General features: G+C 40.8%; 1 protein-coding gene across 2 annotated transcripts in view; it reads right to left on the reverse strand.

The window, feature by feature from the left end:
- The window catches only part of LOC148855386 (uncharacterized), a 47,253-nt gene that overhangs the window by 19,204 nt on the left and 13,407 nt on the right, over positions 1-14,642 (reverse strand). For both annotated transcript variants that reach the window (XM_088982807.1, XM_088982808.1), the window contains exons 6-8: positions 6,841-6,985; positions 6,715-6,753; positions 6,564-6,638 (exon numbers count right to left, since the gene is read on the reverse strand). In XM_088982807.1, the coding sequence (XP_088838933.1) occupies positions 6,564-6,638; positions 6,715-6,753; positions 6,841-6,985 (259 nt within the window). The remainder of the gene's footprint in view (positions 1-6,563; positions 6,639-6,714; positions 6,754-6,840; positions 6,986-14,642) is intronic.

Genomic DNA, 14,642 nt, shown 5'->3' on the forward strand with positions numbered 1-14,642 from the left:
AGTTTTTGTTCTTCCTCTTCCTGTCCCAATTGAGTCTCTTGACAAACCTGTATCCTCACCAAATGAGTCAAAGGAGGATCAATCACTTCATACCTCTTGTCCCAGGGACCCTATTTCTTTACCCCCTTGCCCTATCCATAATCCCAAAGTGTATCAAAGGCAGAGATCCAGGAATGAGCAAGTGGTTTCCTTTACAACAAATGAAGCTCATACATTCCCAATCACAGATGAGATAACAGGTACTGCTTCAACTCCTTTGGAATCATCTTTTCCAGACCTTGATGTCCCCATTGCTGTTAGGAAAGGGAAGCGGAAATGTACTACACACTGCATTTCCAAACACCTTTCTTATGACCTGCTTTCTCCTTCATACTTTGCTTATCTCTCTTCTGTTGCTTCTAACCCCATTCCTAGGTCTGTCTCAGAAGCTCTTGGGATTCCAGAATGGAGAGATGCCATGGAAATTGAAATGGATGCTCTACATGCAAATGGTACTTGGGAGGTGGTGGATTTGCCTGAAGGGAAGGATCCGGTTGGGTGCAAGTGGGTTTTCACCACTAAATACAGGGCTGATGGAACTATTGAGAGGTACAAGGCTAGGCTTGTTGCAAAAGGCTATACACAGACATATGGGATTGACTACCTGGAGACTTTTGCCCCTGTTGCCAAGATGACATCTGTGAGGGTTCTTTTATATCTGGTAGCTCACTTTGATTGGCCTCTCTATCGGTTGGATGTAAAGAATGCATTTCTGAATGGTGACTTACATGAGGAAGTCTACATGTGCCTTCCCCTAGGGATGTATGGGAAAGATATGCAAGGAAAGGTATGCAGATTGAAGAAATCTCTTTATGGTCTCAAACAATCTCCTAGAGCCTGGTTTGAGAGATTTAGAGCTGCACTTGTTAAATTCTTCTATGTTCAGACACAGTCGGATCATACTCTGTTTGTGAAGAAAAGTAGATCTTTGGCAGTGTATCTCATTGTGTATGTTGATGACATTATAGTGACTGGTGATGATGCCTCAGGCATTCTGGCTCTTAAGTCTTTCCTCCATATAGAATTTGAGATTAAGGATCTGGGGGAGTTGAGATACTTCCTTGGTATAGAAGTTGCCAGATCCAAGGATAGGATCCTAATTTCCCAAAGGAAATATGTTCTTGATTTATTGTCTGAAACTGGAAAACTGGGTGCAAGACCAGCTGCAACTCCCACTGATATGAGTCACAAACTTTCAGCTACAGATGGAACTCTGTTGGAAGACAAAGGGGTTTTTCAGAGACTTCTTGGGAAGCTCCTGTACCTGTGCATGACTAAACCAAATATTGTGTATGCTGTTAGTTGCATTAGCCAATTCATGCATGCTCCTAGAGATACTCATATGGCAACAGCAGAACGGATTTTGTGCTATCTGAAAGGCTCTCCAGGGAAAGGAATCCTATTTACCAAGCATGACCACTTGAAACTTGAAGCCTATACTGATGCTGATTGGGCTGGAAATATGGATGACAGAAGATCTACTTCAGGATATTGCAGTCTGGTAGCTGGTAATGTTGTCTCTTGGAGGAGTAAGAAACAATCTGTTGTGGCCAGATCTTCTGTAGAAGCAGAGTATAGAGCCATGGCACATGGGGTCTCGGAATTGTTGTGGCTAAGGTCCTTAGTGGAAGAACTTGGGATTGATCATGACAGACCCATGATGTTGTACTGTGATAATCAAGCTACCATCAACATTGCTCACAACCCGGTACAACATGATCGAACCAAACATATTGAAGTTGATAGACATTTTATCCGAGAAAGAGTCTCCTCCGGAGAAGTGTGCCTTCCATTCGTTACCTCTGAAGGACAATTGGCAGACTTTCTCACCAAAGGCATTTCCAAGGCAAGACTTCATCATGACACTGGCAAGCTGGGCATGATTGACATCTATGCTCAGCTTGAGGGGGAGTGTAGAGAAGATGGGTCGAATGGCCCATAGGCTGTTACTGTATGTTATCTTTATGTTCTTCTCTGTAATGGGCCTTATTCTCGGCCCATACTCTTTTATGTTCATCTTTTGTAATTTCTTGTCCAACTAAGGACCTCTCTTGTAATTACTAAAAGATTAACTTAATAAAAGTGTATTAGAGAGTTAGAGGGAAGTTATGTTCGAACTCCTCATCCTCTAACTCTTCTTTCCGCAGCTCTCTCTTCTTCTCTTGTTAGTTTTCTTTGTTTCAAACACAGTCCCTACTTCTAGGACTGTTTTTCAACTAAATCTAACAAAAACTTACACATCAGCACCTAAACACAAGCACAAAGACAGAATTACCCCTACATACTCGACACTAACACTCTCTTTGACAACTTCTAATCTGCTAGACACCTCCCCAAAGCTGTAACCCACAAGCAGAAAGAGACTTTTAGAGGAGCCACCGTTTTCCAAACCAAGTCCTCAGGAAAATTAGCTTCTACGTCAGAACAAATACTTTTGCAGAAGGATTTGACTGTGAAAGAACCTGATTTCTCCCCTAACCAAATCCTCTTGTCCCTCCTGCTATCCACCCTCACTGCATTCAGGATCTGCATTAATTCTTCCCACTGTTCCACTTCCCAATCGTTTAGGTTCCTTCTGAAGCTAGGACACCATACATCTGCCCCTCAATCCTGAGATAACACCTCCAACACCATGCAATCCTTGCTAAGAGCAATCTCAAAAATAGTTGGGAATCTGTTCTTAAGAGGGCTATCCCTGCACCAGACCTCATACCAAAAGCTGACTCTTGACCCCGTCTCCTACTCTCCTACTCCCATCCTCATTCCTTGCCCAAAATCCTTCTCTGCTCTCTGAATGCCCCTCCACACCGCACATCCATACAGAACATTTGATTCTCCTGGATCCCAGTTAGAGTTCCTTGAACCATACCTAGCCTCTATTACTCTTCTCCATTGGCTTGTGACATGTTCATTCCATCTCCAATACCATTTCCCTAGACAGGCTAAGTTGAACTTTCTTAAATCCCTTAAGCCCAACCATCCAACCTTTCTTGACTTACACACTTTACTCCAATTGACTAAATGAAATTTAAACTCATCCCTCCACCCCTACCACAGAAAATCTTTCATTGTCTTCTCCAAAATCTTGGCCATGCTAGCCGGAATAGGGAAGAGAGATAATAAATAAGTAGGAAGAGAAGACAAAACACTTTAATAAAATTAATTTACCTCCCTTTGATAAGTATCTTGATTTCCAAGAAGCTAGTTTCCTCTCCATTCTTTCCACCACAGGTTCCCATATCTTCTTAGATGTGCATTTTTCTCCCAGCAGCATCCCCAAATACTTCAATGGAAACTCCCCAATCTTATAGCGTACTCTATCTGCCAACACTTCCAGATTATGGCCAGCCCCCACTGTCAATAATTCACTTTTGTGCAAGTTAACTTTAAGTGCAAAGACCACTTCAAACCAAACTAATATCATTCTTATCTTTCCATTTGGTCTTCTGATGCCTTGGCAAAGAATGGGTGTCATCTGCATACTGTAACAGAGCAACCCTCACATCTTCTCCACCTTAAAACCTTTGAGGAGACCTCCTTCAACTGTCTTGGTCACCCTCATGCTTCTGATATGCAGACAAATAGCAGGGGGAAGAAGGGATCACCTTGCCTTAATCCCCTCAAACTCTGAAATCTTCCTGCCAATACCCCGTTTATCAAAATTGAAAAGCTAGCTGTGTATGCAAACTTTATTCCAATTTCTCCACCTCCTTCCAAAATTCAACCTTTTAAGCATGTAGTCCAAAAACTCCCAATTTACGTGGCCATACGCCTTCTCCATGTCAACTTTCTCCACTTCTTCTCTTGGAATCAATGAGCTCATTTGCCACTAGAACTCCATCAAAAATTTGCCTCCCATCTACAAAAGCTCCCTGAGAACTTTGTACACGCTGCTAACAAGGCTTGTAGGTCTGAAATTTTTTAGACCAACTGCCCCTTTCTTTTTGGGGATCAAAGATAAAAATGTAGAGTTCAGGCTTCTCTCAAATGTTCCATTATGATGGAACTCCTGGAACACCTCCATTAGATCCTTCTTTATGAAGCTCCAACTTCTTTTAGAAAATCCCATTGTAAACCCATCCGGCCCTGGTGCTTTGTCACCTCCAATTTTTTCGATTGCAACTCTTACTTCCTCTTCTGCAAATTCTGCTTCCACTTGACTTGCCTCTAGTTGGGAAAGACTCTTAAACAGCAGCCCGTCCAACTTCAGTCTCCTCCTCCATCATTCTTTATAAAGATTTTTATAGTAATTTGTGGCTATTTGCCTAATCCTTCCTTCCTCTTCAATCACTTCCCAACTTTCCTCCAACCTTTTGATAGTATTTACCCTTCTTCTCCCGTTTGCTATTTTACGAAATAAAGCTGTGTTTTTATCCCCCCTGTTTTAGCCATAAGCATCTAGAGCATTGTCTCCACTTAACCTCTTCCTGGAAGCACAATTTGTCAAAGTCCAACTTTGCCCTTGCCCTCCTTTGTTTCTCTTCTTCTGCAATTCTTCTCACTTCCTCCACTCTATCCACCTCTACATTTGCCTTAGGAACTCCTGTTTTTTCACCTCTAAACCTTTAAACACCTGCTTCTTCCATTTTTTTCAACTCTGACTTTACATAAGAGATCTTACAAAAAGCATGGCTTGCTGTTCCAGTTACTGTACATTCCTCCCACTACCTTCTATTCTGATCCAGAAGTCCTTCCTCTTCCAGCCACATATGTTCGAATCTGAAGGGGGGGGGTTAGTTGTCACTGTTCCTTTGCAATCCAACAGAATTGGTGAGTGGTCTGATAAAGGACAGGGCAGGTTAGGGAAATTCTCCTCCCAGACAGTAGAGACTACAAATCTGTCCAATTTTTCTAAAACTGGGTCCTCCTGGTTGTTTGTCCAAGTATATCTTGCCCCCGCTAAAGGTAAATCCACTAGCTCCCATCTTCTCATAAACTGTGAGAAGATATGTTCCATACAGCTAATAAGTAATCATAAAACTGAAAATTATCATACATTTTGTGATCCTAATATGTAAAAAGATAAGATTATCATGCAGAAAAGTATAATGTACCAAAAATACAAAATAGGCTTCCCTAACTGGTCTGTGTCATACAGTTAATAATAAATTATGTGCATACTTCTAGGAAAATCCAGAAAATATCTAAATAATCAAGAATAGGTATCTAGGATCTTGACAGAAGAATAAATGTGCAAAGGTTTTGCTTGCAGGTCAACAGAACATTTCCCAATGTATCAGTAAAATACCTGTCTTCAATTCAGCATAAATGGGAAAATTAAGTGATAAACACACAAGAATGTCATAGCATCAAACAGTACAACCATCCGGTTTGACCATTCAACTTGCTTAAATAAAGAAAAGAAAGGGGTTCCGAACTTCAGATTATCTTTTAAAACGATTTTACATCAAAATAAGCATAAAACAACAAATATTAAAGGTTACAACACCTATTAATACATGTACTAGTTAATGACCCTACACTCAATACAGGGAAAATTACAGAGGTTTGGGGTGAAGGATAATAGTCAACAAATATGGGCTGAGGTCAATGGGGTGGGAAGCGATGCAAATACATAAGAGAGGTGTAATGCAAATCTGTGGTGAACTTAACTAATATATCACCTTCAAACCTGAAAATTGTGAACATATACAATTCAGGATGTCTGGACTGGTAATAAAGGATTATGTTTGGCATACTCCGACTCATACAGTATTGCTTTTTACTACAAAGCAACCATGAATCAATTAGGAATACTATGACTTGGTGTGTGGCAATGTGGTATAGGCACATCAGCCTACAAGGACTATAAATGACTGGAAACAGACTCCCTTTTAGGTCTGTTGGAGCTACTTAAGCAGGCTAAAATCTAGATGATTCTCCTGATATCAGACAGTGCAGTGGTGATGGCAGGAGCTTCTTCTCAATCGAATCCTTTTACCCAGCATTGGAACAACAGTCAGACAATTTTGCCTCTTTAAGATGGCTGTGAGTCCATGTATCCTTTAAAGTTTCATTCTTCATACCCACTGCTTTGGACAGATTATTGACCATTGATCACTTAATCAACATGGGCAGACATATCAATGATGTATGCAGTTTGTGCGGACAACATGAGGAATCAATTCAGCACCCCCTCATTCATTGCAAGTTGTCCCTCCCTCCCTCGCTCAAGCTGTTCAGACAGCACTATGTGGTCTCCATAGATAACCATATGTTGATAAACTTGACCTATTACCCATTTGCTGGAATATATGGAAAACAAGGAACATGAGGGTTTTTTAAGATAAAACGGGCTACTCCTAAGAGAATCATTGGGCAAGTCAAGGACACTCTCTGAGCTTACGTCAGAGCACTCCAGAAGGAATTGGACTCTGTAATTTTCAACCATTCCTTGGTTTCCTAGAAAGGCTTTGTTTATTTTTTCAGTTTTCTATCCTGTTTGTTTTTGGTCATTCTACATAGAAAGACTAAAATACCTTATAAGTGAGAAAACAGAATTTCTCAACAGAAATAACATGTACCTTTCTGATAACTTCATGCTTTATTTGATAGTTGGCTGCTTCCAACAGCATCTTCCCTGATAATCTCCTCGCTAACTACCATTGAAGGCAAACAAATTTACAAATCCACCAGAAAAATAATAAGTGAACAGTATGTGGATTTTTTTCATACCAATTGATATATCTTTGCCAAAGTAAACATACCACCACCCTGAAAAAGTAAATTAAATTAAAAATTAAGAGAAAGATACATAGACCATAGGTAAATGCTAATTTTAGAAGCAAAAGTAACCACAACCTTGAAAACCACCGACTGGAGTTCCTTCACCCCAACTTTCAATGCAGAAATTGCTAGCACCTTCCACTTACTCAGTCCAAGTTCTAGACTACCATGACTATCAGAAACTCTTTCCAATGAGCAAGGAATAGTGCTATTCTCTCCACTGTGTATAGATTATCAAAAGATTTTATGACATTAATGTGATGAATACTATATTTTCTAATGAAAATAAAATCATTTTCAGACATACAATAGGAATCGTCTTCACTAAAAAATTTAAAATTTTCTAATGATCATTAATATTAAAACATTATGTCACATGGAACCACAATGAGCTTGTATTCGGGGACTGATATTCCAAGCTAGAGCTTTATTGATATCTTTTCATCTGCTGCAAACTGGCAAAGTTTCAATTAAAAGAAGCAAGGAAAAATATATAAAATTTAAAAGGATGATGTAAAAAATGGGCATCAGAACAAAAAAGGAGATTTAATTGCATGCTCTACAAGCACTCAGCATATACAAGCCCTAGTGGAAATGAACTCACAATACCATCTTTCCTGCATAAGCCCCAACCTAGCAAGTCTAAACCTAGGCAGAATGTTCTGTCCTAGGTTCAGCCAGAGAGAGAGAGAGAGTGTGTCTTCAGACAAGAAGCAGTCATAAGTGAACATAAAATCAAGTGGAAACTGATAACTTGAAGGGGATTAGTACAACCCAATTCCACTTAAAGTGCAAGCACTTGGCTGGTTGGTAGCATTAGACACCAAATTAATGTTAGACCATTTGAAAGCCAGAGGACTGAAGTTACCAAACAAATGCACCATGAGAAAGAGCAAGAGAACACTAATCATCTATGGACCTGTCATCAGCAATCCTGCAGAGATAATTTCAGCGTGGCCAAACATGTCAAGAAAGGTGAAAATCTTTCCAGAGTATCATCACCTTTGCTGAATGTTGGAGTATCTCGAAGGAGAGAAATAAGTGCACTTTTCAAGAAAACTTAGTCTGAAAAGAAAGATAGCTATAGTTTCTTCTCTCACCTGAGAATGGGCCCTTTCTCATTCAGAATTTAAAGGATTTAGTAGAGAGGATTTCAGGGATAGCCTATGGTTGAATGTAGCAGAGGTTACTATTAATATTTGATTTGTATTTTCTGATTTCTTGTTGTTCTGGTGTTTGTTTTTGGAATGCTCCTTGATCTGAAAGCTCTTCACCAGCACTTATGACACTTTAATCCTTTCTTATTTTATGAAAAAAATCCTCACTTTCAGAAAAGAGGTGGATAATAAATAGACCACAACCTAAAAGAGAAAATACTTATATTAGGCCAAAAGTATTTACAAGTTACAATTACACAAAGGCTCCTGTGAGGGTCTAAACAGAAAATATAAAAGATACAAGAGACCGTATAGCAATAAGGAAAAGGATCAAAAGAAAAGAATACTACAATATACATAACCACATAGGCAGCATTCCTTATATCAGTCTAGGTAGTAGCATTATAAGTCTTTATCTTCTGGTAGTGAAGCCCAAAGTGTGGCAAACCACATCAAACAGTCATATTTCCTTTGGGTCATTGAAGCTGTTATTTCCTGAATTGTGTCTGTGTATTGTCAAGTCTTCCATATGAAATTTTTCAACATGCCAAGCATTGTAGAATATCATACTTGTCAAGCAATGAAGGACTTTCTTTTCCTTTTCATCTTGCTGGATGATATTTGGCAACCTTGTTATTTTCATACTATGGGAGGTTAATACTATTTTATTTTGTTTGTAGAAGATAATTATTGTTTCATGTGATTGTATTCGTTAAACAAATGGAACGGAGTACCTCAGATTATTAAGAATTTCTATGCTATGGTGGAAACCCAAGAAAAATAAAATATTTCATCAGGATAATGCCAAATTGGATGATGCAGTGTAGACCAAGGTTTAAAGTATCGATACACTTGAAATGAAAAGAAAAATGTGTATGAAGAGTTTCAATCAAAAAAAACCTCTATCTTTTTTTCTTTATCTGATAATTTGTCAGGGCTGATCATATGACCTATTTTATTGGTTAAGGCCAATGAAATAGCCTAACTCAAAGGAAATAGCACATCTGTAAGGTCAAAAATTGATACATATGGTACGATACGCACTGAATATGTGCTGTTGGGACTGATATCTAGTCTCAAGGAGGGTATGGACACTCTCGGTCCACGGGGATACTGGCCCATTTCCTTTCAGGTAGTAAGATTTTCCACCTAAGTGGAACTCCATAGTCATATTCTCCCAATCGCAAATGACTCAGCCTAATTTATGTAACCATTGCACCCCCAAAATTACATCAGCTCCTGAAAATTGTAACAGGTATAGGTCCACAGTCCACCTCAAATAGGTTTCCCTGTATCTCCAGCTGCACCCCTTCACAGAGACCATCACAAGCAATTTGGCCCCCATTGGCTGCCCTGACTACAAACATCTCAGTGTGGTGTATTGCCAGGCCCAGTTGTTTAGAGAGCAGTTGGAATACAAAATTGAGCAAGCTGCCGCTATCAATGAGAATAAACACAGGCAGCCCATTAAAGTCCCCCTAACATGCATAGATCTCGAAGAGATTTAGCCTATTAAGACCTATAAATAAAAGGGGGGGAGGAGAGTCAGCATGGGGATGAGGACATTTGAGGCTTTCATCAACAAGCAAGAGTTTCTGGATCTCCCTCTAAATGGGGGAAAATTCACATGGCCAAATATCCAATATCCAGCAATCCTGAGATGATTGGATAGGTTTTTGCTCTCAAGTGAATGGGTGGATCAACTGGGAGTTCTGGTTCAGAAACCACTTCAGATTCTATTATCGGACCACAAACCTATCATTCTAAGACAATTTGCAATTGTTTCTAGTCCAAAGCCATTCAGATTTGAGAACACTTGGCTTCTTCAACATAACTTTGCGGCTTGGGCAAAGAAAAGTGGAGAGGTTTTTAGGTAGAGGGATCAGCTGAGTTAAAGCTGATGAGGAAACTTAGCTGCTCAAAGAGGAGTTGAAAGAAAGGAGGGCAGCGGTAGGTAGCGAAGAATGTAGAAAGAAAGAGGTGTTGGAGAAGTTGGCCAGGCTGGAGAGGCTGGAAGAGAGAAATATTCCCAAGAGAGGTTAGAATAGAGGAGGGGCTGGAAAGAGAATTAGAGAGATTGCTGTTCAGGGAAGAGGTGAGTTGGCTGAAATCAAGGGCTTTATGGTTAAAAGAGGGAGACAAAAATACAGCCTTCTTCCACACTTATGCTTGTGGGAGAAAGAGGAGAAATCTAATTATGAGGGTAGAGGTGGGGGAGGAAGTGGCTGAGGATTGGGAAAATATTCAAAGACTAGTGGTGGAATTCTACAAAAAGTTGTATTCGTGCAGGCAGTGGTGCTGGATTTCTTTGAGAGAGGTTGAATCAAAAGCCTTGAGTGAGACAGTAGTGGGGTGGTTAGAAAGGGAGATAGAGGTAGGAGAAGTAAGGGAGGCCTTAAAGAAGATAAATGGAGACAAAGCTCCAGTCCCAATGGGTTCAATTTTAACTTCATAAAACAGTGCTGGCATTTTTTGGAGAATGACTTTATGCAGATGATTAAGGAGTTTTGCGAGATCGGATTGGTAGAAAGAAAAGCCAATGCAACCTTCATTACACCAACACAGAAGAAAGTCGGGGCTGTGAACATCAAGGACTATATGCCAATCAGCTTAATATGCAGTCCTTACAAACTCTTGCCCAAAGTGTTTCATAAAGTGGTAGGGGAAACTCAAGTGGCCGTTGTGGAGGGAAGACAGATTTTAAATGGGGTGATGGTGGCAAGTGAGTGCATAGACTCAAGACTGAGAAGTGGAAGGCCTGGTCTAGTGTGCAAATTAGACATAGAAAAGGCTTATGATAATGTGGAGTGGGGATTCTTGGAAAAAATTCAGAGGCTGATGGGATGCAGAGAGAAGTGGAGTTGGATATTTGGGTGCATCTCTTCTATGTCCCTTTCAGTGATACTTAATGGGGTATCCTCAGAGTTCTTTCACACTTCTAGGGGACTGAGACAAGGGAACCCTCTCTCCCCTTTTCTATTCGTGCTTGTGATGGAAGTCTTAAATTTGTTGATAAAAAGGAGAGTTCAGTAGGGCTGGCTAGAAGGCTTCAATGTCGGGTTAGAGGGGCCAAGCATTTCCCACTTACAATTCGTAGATGACACCCTTATTTTCCTAAATGCGAAGGACCAAGTTCTAAATTTAAGAGTAATTCTGGCCAACTTTGAGTTGTTATCAGGCATGAAGGTGAATATGGAAAAGATACTCTCTATGGAGTTGGAGAGATCAGCCAAGAAGAGATGACCCTATATGCAGCAGCTCTTGATTGTAGGGTAGGGGAGCTCCCTTTCTTCTATTTAGGCCTCCCAATAGGGGCCAAATATAGGTCAGCAAGTACTTGGAAACCTCTTATAGAGAGGATGGTGATGAGGTTGGAAAGGTGGAAAGCAAGATACCTCTCATTTGGGGGAAAAATCACCCTCATTAAAAGTGTGCTATCAAGTCTACCCACTTACTACCTGTCATTGCTAAAAATTCTAGTTTTGGTTGCCAACAAGATAGAAAAAATTCAAAGGGATTTTCTATGGGAAGGGGCAAAGTGACCTAGGAAATTTCATTAGGGGGATAGGGGTTCAGAAGAATAAGGACTTTTAACGAAGCCCTCATGAGGAAATGGGTATGGAGGTTTGGGCTAGAAAAAGAAAGGGAGTCCTTGTGGAGAAGGGTAGTGGTAGGGAAGGGGTGGTGAGATTTGGGTGGGAACTGAGGGAGGTATCAAATTCCTATGGGGTGAGTGTATGGAAGGGCATAATGAACTTTATTCAGGACTTCAGAAGCTCGGTTAGCGTTAAAGTGGGAGATGGTTCTAGAGTGAGGTTTTGGGAGGATGACTGGAGTGGGGTGGGGAAGTTGTGTGAAATCTGTCCAAGACTCTACAGATTGGAAGATCATCAGGTCACTGCTTGATCAAGAGGTGGAGGAGTGCATCCTTTTATTGGAAAAGTTAGAGCAGTCCAACATTTCTTTAACAACTGCAGATGGACTGTGGTGGAAGGAGTGCAGAAATGGAAAATTTACAGTGAAATCTTTCTACATGGCTCTCATCAAGGATGAAACATCTTCAAATCAGCTTGGAGGGATCTGGGGAAACCCAATTCCTCCAAGAGTAGAAGGCTTTTGCTTGGCTAGATGCAATGGATAGAGCTCTTACTACGGATCACCTGAAGAGCCACCTGAAGAGCAGAGACTTTAATATGGCCAGCTACTGTTACCTTTGCAAATCTGAAGAAAAAACTGTTTTCCATCTTTTTGTCTCTTGTCACCTAGCAAACTTCATCTGGAAATGTATTTCTTACTATTTGGGGATTCCACTTTCCAACCATCTTCAGTAGCTGGACTATTCTAAGGCTGGCCAAAGTTTGGAGCTGTCCCCTTTGCAGTGTTTGGTCTCTGTGGGGGGGGAGAGAAATAGGAGGTTATTTGAAGGAAAGGAAAGAAATACTAAAGAGCTAGTGGCTTCAACTGGCTAAGTTGTTACAGATTGGGTTCTCTCCCTTCAAGATTTCGAGCAATTCAGTTTTTCAGATTTTACAGAGAATTTCTGGGATGTTCTTGAGATTCAAGCCTGCAATATGCATCAGTTTAGTCTTGTATGAAGTGGATCTGTTTGTTCGGTTGTAGATGGGTACTATGGAAGTCTGATGTAATGGGGTGTCACCTTGACAACCAGTAACCTGTATCTGTTTTTTATTAAAAAAAAAAAAATCCATCTTACCTTTCAAAAAAAGGCCTGTAAATAAATCTTAAGGGGCCCCATCAACATTAATTCACCAGCATCCTCCTCCAGTGGGTTTTTGGGCCCAGTTTGGTCTTCCTCTCCATCTAAATCTTCATTCAAGAGCATGTAAGTCTGCTAGGCCTTACATTTGTGTTCGGGCCCGAACTTATCATTGTAATTGTAACATAAGCCTCTTTCCCCAAGGGCTTGCATCTCAGCCCAGGTAAGGCGCTTGAAGAGTATAGTGGTCTAGGGTGCTCCTTTTGGGATGGTCAAACCAGATAGGTCTAGTTTTGAACTGGGGTTAAGTATTGGTTCAATTGTCCAGGTGAACTTCCTAGACCGGTTCAACTTTTACTCCTACACCCTACCCCAGCTACTGCCATGACAATGACCGGCCTCTAGCCCTTTACTTCCAATATGATCTCCTCCTTCGCCCTCCCAAAACTTCCCATCAAGGCCTTTTCAGACCACCTGAAAACTCTAGTTCCTATCTTCTCAAACTCCACCGAGTACTCCTTCACTATGATAACTCATCAAAGTCTTCATAGGCAATGGGTCCAGATCCGGCACCAAGTGCCTCAGTGAGATCTGCCTAGCTACATTGTGGGTGCAAAGACCTAAACCACTAGAACCAGGAAATCGCATCCCTTCCAGATAGAATGAAACTAACAGACTCCTTGGTCCCCTGGAGTCATATGGTATTCGAAATACATCTCTACTTTAAATACCCAAGATAGAGGATCTTCACCTGAGAAATGTGGGAAGTCAAGTTTGACAAACTTGATGGGTATCCTTAGGTTGCGCCTAACTCCTTCACTGCTCGAAGCCTCTTGTTCGCTTCCATGGTTGTTCACCTGAGAAAACTTCTCAAGTTGGGCCATTACCAGCAAGAGCCGCCTTAATCTCCTTCATGTCTCCTTCAAACCAATGTAAGCTAACCTCAAGCCAGTCAACTCTATTTTTGACTGTCAACGATCCGGTATTCATCATGGTGCTTGGATACCAGTTGATGGGTTACTTCCACCACAGGTGCTCTTTTGAGGGTAGCACTCCTACTAGAACGGAAAATATCTGTATCCATTCCCACGTAGGAGTCACATTCACTACTTATTATTACAGTTTGTTGTTGAGTTGGGCCTAGTTGTTTTTATTCTTATTTTAAGTTATTTAGTTAGGAAGTTGTTGGGCTTTAGGCCCATTAGTTTATGTTTTTAAGTTGTGACTGTTCAGCTACATTAGTAGCCGCCCTACTAAGGGCATCCTTGTAATATTTCATCCTTTAAGTTAAGTATAAATTATAATAAGGGGTTGGCGGCTAGGGTTAATCTAAGAATTCTGGTTGACTTCCTACACTTTTCTCCTCTTTTCTTCTCTACTGCTGAAATCATCATCTTCCTCTTCTTTCCCTTCACAAGGAATTCAACTAAATCTGCGATCAGTGATTTCTACTTAGTATCATAGCAAGCCAAAGGTTCCTTGAGTTGTTTTCTCATGCAGCCCTAGATAGGCCGACTGCATGGTGATTTAAGAGGCTGATCGAAGATCTCAGGTAAGCCCAGTTTTTGGATTTTTTGGTGGATCTATTTGCCCTGTAGCTGGTCTAGGGTTTCTCATCAAAATCAAGAAAAACTGGAGAAAGGGGAAGAGTCTTATTTCTGTTGGACTCTTCAACTTTGACCTAGGAAGTGGTGCCCTAATTTTTTAGGGTTCCTTGGAGTTTTCTGTAAGGGGCAGTCCAAGTCCTGCCTGATTTGGAGGCTTCTAGAAAGAGCGGCTGCCTCTTCTCTCTCTTCTCCCATCCCGCAGAAAAGGAATCTTTTGTGGGAAGACAGTCTAGGACACCAAAAAGGTGTTGTCGGTTCCAGAAGTGTTTTGTTTGATCTTCTTGCATATTTCAGTTATTTTCTTTTCACTTTTTGAGAAGCACGGAGGGTCACGGAGTTGAAAATAAGCCCTGGAGTGAAATGGGACCAGTGGGAGGAGGTGCTGGAGACCTTTTC

The sequence above is a fragment of the Nelumbo lutea genome, chromosome 4 (assembly GCF_056320005.1).
Source record: "Nelumbo lutea isolate HS-2025 chromosome 4, American lotus-T2T, whole genome shotgun sequence".
Taxonomy (NCBI): Eukaryota; Viridiplantae; Streptophyta; class Magnoliopsida; order Proteales; family Nelumbonaceae; genus Nelumbo; species Nelumbo lutea.